At 42.3% G+C, this 11,299-nt stretch overlaps 1 protein-coding gene across 1 annotated transcript; it reads left to right on the top strand.

The window, feature by feature from the left end:
* Nucleotides 1-378: 378 nt before the first annotated feature.
* Nucleotides 379-1,479, top strand: LOC149184060 (uncharacterized). The gene has a single exon (XM_089415211.1). The coding sequence runs from the start codon at nt 379-381 to the stop codon at nt 1,477-1,479; it is 1,101 nt and encodes a 366-aa protein (XP_089271337.1).
* Nucleotides 1,480-11,299: the final 9,820 nt, after the last annotated feature.

Below are 11,299 nucleotides of genomic sequence, written 5' to 3'. Positions count from 1 at the left end.
AGAAGAGCTTGAAATCTCCAAGCTTGACATCTCCAAACTTGAGACAACATGCAAACAAAAAGAGTACAACTCAATCCCCCCCTAGCAAATAGACAAACTTGAAGGAGTCCTTACCAAGGTGCAACACCATAAAAGCCTGGGAATACAAGGAGGCGGTCACTGGGATGGAAAAAAGATCCTTAAAGATACAAAGAAAAGGGGTAGAAAAACAGACCTTCAGAGAACAATAATAGTAGGTGAAATACTCATGGATTCGGGGCAATTCCCCAAGTTGACCAAGTTCTACAAACCCAAATCTCAGTCTACATGAAGCTCATTTCATGGAATGTAAGAGGACTCAATAGTCCCTCTAAACACAGAATGATCAAAAACCTGATAATGCAAGAAAAACCAGCAATAGTTTTCCTTCAAGAAACAAAAAGCAGCAGCACAACGATAGACAAACTTAGCAATAAAATATGGGCAGGCAGCAGTTCAATTTCAGTAGACGCCTCAGGGGCCTCCGGCGGTCTTGCCATTCTATGGAACCCGCAGATTGTTTCACTTGATAATTTTCATGCCACTCTTCATCTAATACAAGCCACCTTCCACCTCATCGGAACCAACATCCATGGGCATCTCACCAATGTATACTTCCCGCAGATAATTCAGCAAAAATTGGACCTCCTGGACACGATTTCCATCCTCAATGAAAACAGACACTTCCCCTTATGGATTGGCGGAGGCGACTTCAATATAATAAAATCCATGGAAGAAAAACAAGGGGGCAGAACCAGGCTCGACAGTGACAGCAGCGGCTTCAAGCAATTCCTACAAAATAATCAGCTCATGGACATCCCCACCTCCAATGGCATTTTCACCTGGTCCAACAAGCGCCGAGGTGCTCACCACATTGCCTCAAGGCTAGATCGATTCTTAATTTCAGACAACGCGATCCACCTTGGAGGGGATTTTAACGCCTCAATTATTCCCCAAGGAGGCTCAGATCACTGGCCGATTTTGCTCCAATGGTCCAGACCAGGCAACTGCTGCAACAGACCCTTTCGATTCGAAGCCTTTTGGCTCACAAACACCAATTTCAAGGCCGTGGTCAATCATGCATGGACATCTTACACCCCGCCTGCGGGAGCTAAGATGTACCAGTTTCAACAAAAGCTGAAAAATCTGAAACAAGTTCTTAAAGTATGGAACCGAACTCACTTTGGCAACATACAGGAGAGCAGACAAAAACTGGAGCAGCAAATGAAAGCACTACAACAACTATTCATTCTGGAAGGCCGCACAGAAGAACAAATTCAACAGGAGCAGATCCTCTGGAATCAAATTGAAGAACGCCAAAAACAAGAGGAAACTTTATGGCGACAAAAATCTCGAATTAGCTGGCTTAAAGATGGAGAGAAAAATACAAAATTTTTCCACAAAACCACCATACAACGACGTATGTTACAACATTACCTTTGTCAACAATCAACAGGGTGAAAGAATTGAGGCTCATGAAGACATGGAAAAAGAATTTACAGGATACTTCAAGGACATTCTAAAGGAACCTGACGGTAACCGGGATGAGGCAATCAGAGCCATCACGCAGCATATTCCAAAAATTATAAATGAGGATCACAACAATAAATTTCTCCAACCCACATCATTAAAGGACGTAGAAGAAGCCATGGCTCAGCTCAAAGACGACAAGGCACTAGGGCCTGACGGATTTACCGCCAATTTCTTTCATGAATTTTGGGAACTCATTAAAATTGAAGTATGGGACTTAGTGGAGGAATCCCGAAGCATGCACTGGGTCCTCCCAGCCCTCAACTCAACCTTCATAGCCTTGGTACCCAAAGAAGCGGCATCAAACAAACCTGAGAAGTACAGACCAATAGCGCTATGCAATGTGATTTACAAACTCATTTCAAAGGTCATTGCAAACCGACTCAAACCGCTCCTTCCCCTGCTCATCTCTCCAGAACAGACGGGATACGTTGAAGGCCGGCAGATCATGGATGGAATAATTCTATCAAACGAAGTCATACATTCTCTAAAGCTTCTCAAAAAACCAGGTATGCTTCTCAAATTAGACCTCTCTAAAGCCTTCGATAAGCTTAGCTGGAATTACATTCATAAAATGCTCTTGGCTTTTGGATTCAATGCAACCTGGTCTAGATGGATCATGAACCTAATCACTTCTCCCAGTTTCTCTGTCTTACTGAATGGCTCTCCCTCATCTCCCTTTCGCCCCTCGCGTGGCATCAGGCAAGGGGATCCTCTGTCACCTTTTCTCTTCGTTCTAATGGCCGAAGGGCTCAGCAGGCTCCTCAAATCGACAGTTTCCTCCAAAGCTCTCAAAGGCATCTCTCTCCATGGTCGAACTCCTCAGACACATCAGCAATTCGTTGATGATACTATGCTCTTCGGGCACCCTTCCGCAAAAGAAGCCTCTGTTTTCAAATCTCTTCTCTCCCTCTTCTCTGACGCCTCTGGCACTTCCATTAACGCTGCAAAATCTCAACTCTTCTTCTTCAATACCCCCCCCTCCACACAAAGGAATATTGCCCGAATTTTGGGATTCACAATATCCCACCTGCCCTCTAAATACCTGGGAGCTCCCCTTTCAGACTCAGCTATCAAGCATGCGTCCTGGCGGACGCTCCTGGACAAACTCGAATCAAAGCTCTCATCCTGGACTTTCCGGGCTTTAAATCTGGCAGGCAGGCTAGTCCTAATCAAATCAGTATTACAAGCAATGTCGCTCTATCTTTTCTCTATCCTGGCAGCTCCAAAAGGGGTACTGAAAGCCATACGCAATCTACAACGCAACTTCCTCTGGGGCTCCACAGGCCTGAATCGGAAATGGGCTCTTGTTAACTGGACAGAGGTATGTAAAACCAAATCAGAGGGTGGATTAGGACTTAGGGATCCGCTTCAAAGCAACAACACAATGGGAGCTCGAATTTGGTGGAACTGGGTCTCCAAGCCAAACACCCCATGGGCTCAATTATGGCAAGCAAAATACGCCAACGGCAGCCAATGGAGTGATCTCATCAGAATCAACCCTACCGCGCAAGGATCACTCATCTGGAATAATGCAAAAACTCAAAGCAGCTTCATACAAGAACATAGCTTCTGGGAAATCCACTCAGGCAAAGCTGCCAGGTTCTGGGAAGACTCATGGCAGCAACTCCCTAAACTTGCAAATTTGTTTCACAAACCTCTTTGGCAAGCTCATATGAAGCAAGAGAGCATCACACAAGTTCACCAGTTCTGGCAGCCATCTACACATCATGACTTTCAGACATGGAAACCAGCGCGACTCTGGCAAATAGACTGGCAGGGAGAACTGTACACCGATATTGATCAGGAACTCATAAACAGGAAAATCCGCCACTCCAATCAGCAGGATAAACTCAGATGGGGCTACACAACCAAAGGAACATTCACCACAAAGGAATCCCATCACTTGCGCTATTCCAATCTCCAGGCGGCCAAAGATCAAATCTGGGAACAAGTTTGGCACTCAGGGCTATGGCCCAAGATCTCTACCTTTTTATGGCTACTAAGCAAAAAACGCATTCTCACTTGGGACAATTTGATAAAAAGAGGATTTGTCGGGCCTTCTAGATGCCCAAACTGCAACATTAATTGTGAAACCATTAGTCACCTAATGGAAGAGTGCCCACTAGCAAAGCAACTCTGGGAGAAAGTGGAAAAATGCAACATGAGAGCAAACCAAAGACAGGAGGATGTAACGGAAAACATCAGGAACTGGGCCAAAAAACCGTTTAAAAGCCAGATTCTCAACTCTCTGTGGAGTATTACACCAGGCTTTCTGTACTGGACCCTATGGAAGGAGCGCAACCACAGAATCTTCAACAACACATACAGATCTATAGACGACCTTTGGCTCATCCTCAAAAAAAACATTCAGGAAACCCTGGCCATCAGAGCCTGGAATGACACTGACATGCCCGAAACTCAGCAGGAGCGCCGCATTCTGAAAGAATGGAATCTTGATCTCACGGCCTTAGTCAAGGTAATTGCCAATCCATCTATTAGATCCGCCTCTCAATCTTCATGGTCCCCACCTGCATTCAACTCATACAAGCTGAACTTCGACGGAGCAGCCAAAGGTAACCCTGGCCCTGCAGGATTTGGGGGAGTTATCAGACGACACACAGGAGAAGCGGTACATTTATACTATGGAACAATAGGCAAAGACACCAACAACGCAGCAGAACTGGAAGGTCTCTGGAAAGGAATCTGTCTCGCTGAACAACATCACTTCTTCCCACTTGAAGTTGAAGGCGACTCTCTTATACTCATAGAGGCGGCTAAAAGAATACAGGCTGGAGCTAAAGCAGTCAAGATCGCAACAAGTTGGAGGCTGCTAAGCCGATTGGAATCCCTGGAGGAAAAGCTCCACGCTCCCCACAATATAACCTTCCATCATGTCAGGAGAACTGCAAACCAGGTAGCAGATCGGATGGCAAATCAAGGCGTGTCACAGTCGACACCTTACTTCTCAGGTTCCTTGGACATGGTAGATGATGCTCAACTCAAAAAGGATTGCATCTCTTTGGTGCAAAAAGACTTCCCTCTCCCGGATGCGGGTGACTTTGAAGCGTGAAAGGCAGGTGTCAGGTGTGGCTCGTCACATGGGCAGGTGTCAGCCCGGACGAGCCACGACATACCAGAACGCAGGCGTAATAAATTCGATGGGAGGTATAGTTATTTGGGTTTTAAGGCTGGTTCAGTCGGCATTCAATGTGCAGCAACGAACGAGGAAAATGGCGCTCAATATACTCGAACCCCATGTCGCATGTCTTCATTCCTTCAAGCGGTCCGAGCAGAAGCTGGCAGAGACGGAACATTCTCTGGCTCAGTGCAAGATTACTCAGAGGAATTCTTGTCTGGAGGATAATTCGAAGATGCAAAGAGAAAGGCCCAGAATGAGCAGTCGCCGTGGCGGTTCCAGGGGTCGCTCGGCTACTCAGCGACCAGTCAATTCGCCTTCCTCCTCGGTGGACCGCAGCAATGTGCGTGGGTGGGGAGAAATTCCGGACTGTGGTCATGTGGAACATCCGGCTGTTCGCTACCGGATCCCCTGCACTCTGGAGAACAACACTCTCATTGTCTCAGTCATGGTGGAACACTGCAGCAATCTCAGGGGGCCTTTGGACAACTTGAATGTGCAAGTGGTTGACATGCAATTTCATACGGTTGATATATGGCGGCCAACCAGAGCAGACTCTCTCCAAGCCACTCAAGCTGCGGATGCTGGTCCCAGTGAGCCGGTTCAGAGGTCGCTGCGCTCGGACATGGAGGAATCTCAGAAACTCAAAGGTCAAGCGAAGGATGAGCCTCACACAACCGATGAGGATTAGCACTTCCGTCACTCTGTCTTTCGCTGCCAGGAACACAACTCTCTGTTCGTCTTTCATGCTCTTTGTTGGTTTTCTGCTCTCTTTTTTGGTTTGTTTATGTGTCCACCATGACGGTTTATATGTCCACCGTGTCAGTTTATGTGTCCATCGTGTCGGTTTATGTGTCCATCGTGGCGGTTTATATGTTTACTGTGTCGATTTAGATGCTGGCTATGTCGGAAGGATGGAAAGCTGTTCCAATTTTGTAATGATGTTGCTCTGAAAGGTCCATTATGGGGAAAATCTCTCTGGAGATGCAGGGCCACGGCCCTGGTGTAATTTTTGCTGTAATTTTTGAATTTTTTGTAATATAAATAGCATAGTCTTACAGAGAAAAAAAATATATATATAAATAGAGTTAAAACAATATATAAAAGTAATATATTTAAAATTTCAATCAAAATTATCGTATATTTAAATAGGAGTGTAGGAATCACATGATTAAAATATTGGGAAAAAAATTGGAAAATAAAGATAATATTAAAAAGCTTTTTAATTTTAATTATATATATATATATAATTATTAATTAACTAATTATATTGACTCAGTCAACATATTTTATATATATATATATATATATAAAATATGTTGACTGAGTCAATATAATTAGTTAATTAATATATATATATATATATATATATATATATATATATATATATATATATATATTAATTAACTAATTATATTGACTCAGTCAACATATTTTATATATATATATATATATATATATATATATATATATATATATATATATAATGTTGACTGAGTCAATATAACATTACGTTACACAACACCTTACATAACTAAGGTTTTACAATATTGGGAAATAGAAAACATATAAGAATTAAAAAATTAGAAAATAAAATAAACCATACAGTCTCACAATATGTCAGATCTCACACTATTACACTAATGTCTCATCAAACATTACATATATGTAAAGACTCTTAGACAAATCTTGGACATTCTAGATCTTAAGAAATTGGATCTAATATACTAAAAATAGACAATAGCATAGACCACAAAGAAACCAAATCATAACACTAACTACGAAGTAAACCATCTCAACAACATATGAGTACAACTCATCACAAAGAAACTCATAAACTAGATAACTCACAATTTTAGAACACGCCATTTCTACAGTATTCTAATATGTCCCCTTAATGGAGAAATAGATTTTTCACAATGCCTAATTGTTGTCTACATATTTCAAAGTTCATCTTTCCAAGAGGCTTGGTAAAGATGTAAACTACATTGTCACTTGTATTAGAATAGACTAATTGAATATCCTTTCACTATATCTTTTCCCTTACAAAATGGCGTTGGATTTTAATATGTTTTAATCTAGCATGATAAATTGTATCATTTGCCAACTTAATGGAACTCTAGTTGTCACATTTGATGCTTGTTGGACCACTTTTTTTTTTCTCCAACATCTTCAAGATTCCTCCTTAACCAAGCAACTTCACAAGTTGCACTAGTCAAGGATTTGCATTGAACGTCTATAGATGATAAAGAAATAGTTGGATATTTCTTGCTACACCATGATATGACTCTAGATACTATATTGAATACATATCCAAAGGTTCATTTTCTGTCATCAAGATTTTTAGTACAATCTCAATCAGAATGACATGCCACCTCATTATCAAATTCATTAGTATACATATTACCAAAATTAAGTGTTCCTTTGAGATACCAAAGGACTTTATTTGTTGCTTTCTAGTGCCTTTCACAAGGCTTAGCCATGAACCAACTAAGAATGCTAACAAAATATGTTATATCTAGCCTGGTACATCGTGAGGTGGTTCAGACTTCTGACTAGTTGACGATACGAAGTTCCATTCACCTATTTAGTTCCATCATCACTATAAAATTTACAATCTTTTTCTAAAGGAGTAGAAACCTCCTTGCACTCAATTATATTGAACCTTTTAAGGATTTCTCCTATATATTTTATTTGTTTGGTCAATGTCTTACCAAATTTCCTCCAAACTTTAAGACCTAAACAATAATGCAATTCACCAAGTTCCTTCATCTAAACTACTTGTGACAATTGAATTTTAACTTCTTCAATCAACTTGGATGCATTGTCTATTATGACAATATCACCAACATATAAATATATGAAATCGAACCTGGAGGAAGATATGATCAGAGTAAAATAAATGGAGAGTGTGTGGCGGTTCTACCCTCTAGGGTTTCTGTAACCTCTGCTACGGCAGAGCCCTCCTGACTTTCGCAGCTTTGACAGTGCTTGACTGATTCATGGCTTCACGTTTCCTGTAGAGAAGTCTCAAGATCCATGATTCCCCCTCAGGGGGAGGACGCTGTGCCTCCCCCAAAGGACGACAACAAGCAGCAACGGAATGGAGAAAGCGACAAAACAGAGGCACAGATTGATGATAGCATGGATCCAAGCTTACAACAGGAAAGAGCACAGGGTAAACAGGATCAACCCAAAGTCAGCTCGAACACATGCAAGCCAGTAGCTACTGAGCATCCAAAAGTAGAATTTCCAAGCCACTGAATCAATGCTAGGATACAGTTTATGAGGGATCATGCGTTAATAGGCAAGTTTATAGGACTTTGGCCAACTGAGAAGGCGCTGCGTGGCTGGATAGCCTCGAAATGGAACCCAAAAGGTCACATTACCCTGCAACTAGGGCCTAAAGGGTTCTTTACAGCCATTTTTAACTGCTTAGAGGATCGGAACAGGGTTCTGGATGGAGGGCCGTACTTCTTTAACGCTGCTGGTCTGTATCTCAGAGGTTGGGTAGAGCGTTTCAACCTTGACAAGGAGGATCTCAGCTGGGCTCCAGTCTGGATAAGACTTTACTCGCTTCCCGTGGAATATTGGGAGGAAGACTCTTTACAAGAAATCGGAAATGTGCTGGGCGAGTTCATCAAAGTGGCAGAGGAAACAAAAATCAGCAGATACACCTCATATGCACGGATTTGCGTCTACATGCACCTCAATCAGGCCCTTCCGGATGCGGTAAGTTTATTTCATGATGATATTGAATGGGTTCAGTTGATCGATTATGAGCATGTGTCGTTTCGATGTAGAAGATGTCACGATCTGGGCCACTTATTTAGGGACTGTCCTTTAAATAAAAAACCCTCTTCCCAAACATCCTCGGATAAGCCTGAATCTAATGGATTCACCAAAGTGGCTAGCCATAGAAGAAACCACAAGAAATCGGCAACTAACCCCAAGATGCCTCTAGCTAGCTCTTCCAAACCTACAACCAGTAACAACTTTGCAGCTTTGGCACGAGTTGATGATCTCGTCTCCGATAACCCCTCTCCTCCTGAGAAGGAGACAAAGAAAGATAAACAGGTAGTGCAAAAATATCTCATGTCGCTCCCAGAAGATCCGTTGACCAAAAAAACCTTCTCTCCTACCCAGCTCAAGACCCCAGCTTGGAACTCTCAAGGAATGGAGGTTGATAATATAACATTCGACTCCAGAACAGCAGCAGAAACATCTGAAGAGTTACACGAATCCCAGCACATGGAGGAAGAACCAGAGAGCATAGACATTGGAGAACTTGATATCCTAGGCCTAGAGCAGGCATGTAAAACAAGGAACTTTGACAAAATCCCAGATCAACAAGTAGACAACCTGGTGGAAGTCCTATCTCGGGCTCAAAGGCATCACTCTCTGGGTGTTCAGATTGGAAGTCCCTGGGATGGAAAATTTATTGCCAAAGACAACAAAAAGCGTGGGAGGAAAACAGATCTCCAACGAACAATCAGAATAGGAGAAATGTTAGTGGAGTCAGGCAGATACTCCAAGTTAACAAAGTATTTCAATACCAACCCCAACACTTCTCAATGAAGTTGATATCTTGGAACATCAGAGGGCTCAACAGCCCAAGGAAAGGTAGACTACTCAAGAACATGATCATGCAAGAAAAGCCTCAAATCCTATTCTTGCAAGAAACCAAATGCAACTCAATTGCTCTGGAAAAAATTGCAGCAAAATCCTGGCCAGGAGGTCTGGTAACTGCTGTGGATGCTTATGGGGCGTCTGGCAGCCTTGCAATTCTATGGGATGCGTGCACTATTATGCTAACAACATACATGCAAATAAGAACTTCATCCAAGCAATCTTTCACATCAATGGGACCAACATATATGGACATATAACTAATGTGTATTTTCCTCAGGAAACTGCGCATAAAATAGAAATCCTGGACACCCTTTCAGAGATCAATAAAAATAGGATGCACCCTCTATGGATTTCTGGGGGCGACTTCAACATGATTGCCAGGTTGGAAGAAAAAAGGGGAGGTAGGAACAGAGGAAACAGAGAAGGGAGTCACCTAAAAGACTTTATTCAGAACAACTGGCTTATTGACATTCCCTCCAACAATGGTCTTTTTACCTGGAATAACAAAAGAGAAGGGCTGCATCAGATTGCTTCTCGTCTGGACAGATTCCTTCTATCAGACAACGCAATTCATTTGGGAGGAGAATTTGCTGCTTCCATCTTGCCGATCTCGGGATCCGATCATTGGCCAATTTCCCTTCAATGGAATCGCCCTGGTCATAATGTCAGAAGACCTTTTCACTTTGAGGCCTTCTGGATGTCTCATCTGGACTTTAATAGCCTAATCAACTCAGAATGGAACAACTTCTCTCCTCCTAGCAGTTCCAAGATGTTTCAATTTCAGCAGAAGCTCAAGCATCTCAAAGGCAAGATCAAACACTGGAACTATACTTCTTTTGGTAATATCTTCTAGGCTCAGAATGCCCTCAATCAAGACATGAAAAATTTGCAGCAGAGGATTATAATTGAAGGATGATCTGAGGACCTATCAAAACAGGAACAAATCCTTGAATCACAAATCTTAGAAAGGGAAAAACAGGAAGAAACTCTATGGAGGCAGAAATCAAGAATAAAATGGCTTAAGGATGGAGAAAAAAACACAAAATTTTTTCACAGAACTACCGTTCAGCGCAGAATGAATAATAACATATCCCACATACAAAATGAGCAAGGGGCAAAGGTCGAAACTCATGAAGAAATTGAAAGCGAATTCCTAAATTATTTCAAGCACGCACATCAAGAGCCAAATACTGACAGATCGCCAGCTATTGAAAAAATTCTGAGGAACATTCCCAAATTAATCTCAGAGGAGCATAATCAACTCCTTCTCAGACCTGTAGACCTACAGGAGGTTGAAGAGGCAGTGCGTCAATTGAAAGCTGGTAAGGCACCGGGTCCGGATGGATTCACCTCCAATTTTTTTCACAATTTCTGGGACCTGATCAAAATGGAGGTATGGCAAGTGGTGGAGGAATCGTGCACATTGAGATGGATGTTCCCTGGTTTGAATGCCACTTTCATTGCTCTGATTCCCAAGGAGGCTGAGCCCAGTACTCCTGATAAGTATAGACCTATCGCTTTGTGCAATATAATATATAAGATTGTCTCTAAAATCATTGCTTCTAGATTGAAACTGTTGCTTCCTCTTATCATCTCGCCTGAGCAATCTGGTTATGTTGAAGGTAGGCAGATAATGGATGGAATTATCCTAACTCATGAAATAATCCATTCATTGAAGCAATCCAAGAGACCAGGTATGCTCCTCAAAATAGATTTGTCCAAGGCTTTTGATAGCTTAAGTTGGATGTACATCAGGAAAATTCTAACAGCTTTTGGTTTTGCTCCTCCGTGGGTAAGGTGGGTTATGAGTCTGTTATCTTCATCTTTCTTTTCTGTGTTAATCAACGGTATTCCCTCATCCACCTTTCATCCATCTCGGGGAATTAGGTAGGGAGATCCCCTCTCTCCCTTCCTCTTCGTTATCATGGCAGAAGGATTGGGTCGCAGCATTAAAAAAGCCCAGCAATCTCAGCTCCTCAA

Source organism: Pinus tabuliformis, chromosome 3_2 (genome assembly GCF_031772625.1).
Source record: "Pinus tabuliformis cultivar Carrire ecotype Pingquan chromosome 3_2, CPIR1, whole genome shotgun sequence".
Taxonomy (NCBI): Eukaryota; Viridiplantae; Streptophyta; class Pinopsida; order Pinales; family Pinaceae; genus Pinus; species Pinus tabuliformis.
The sequence above is the reverse complement of the archived record's forward strand: the minus strand, read 5'-3'. Positions and strand labels throughout refer to the sequence as shown.

Coding starts and splice junctions, on each gene's coding strand:
- LOC149184060 (XM_089415211.1), top strand. CDS start 379: ATGCAAGAAAAACCAGCAATAGTTTTCCTTCAAGAAACAAAAAGCAGC.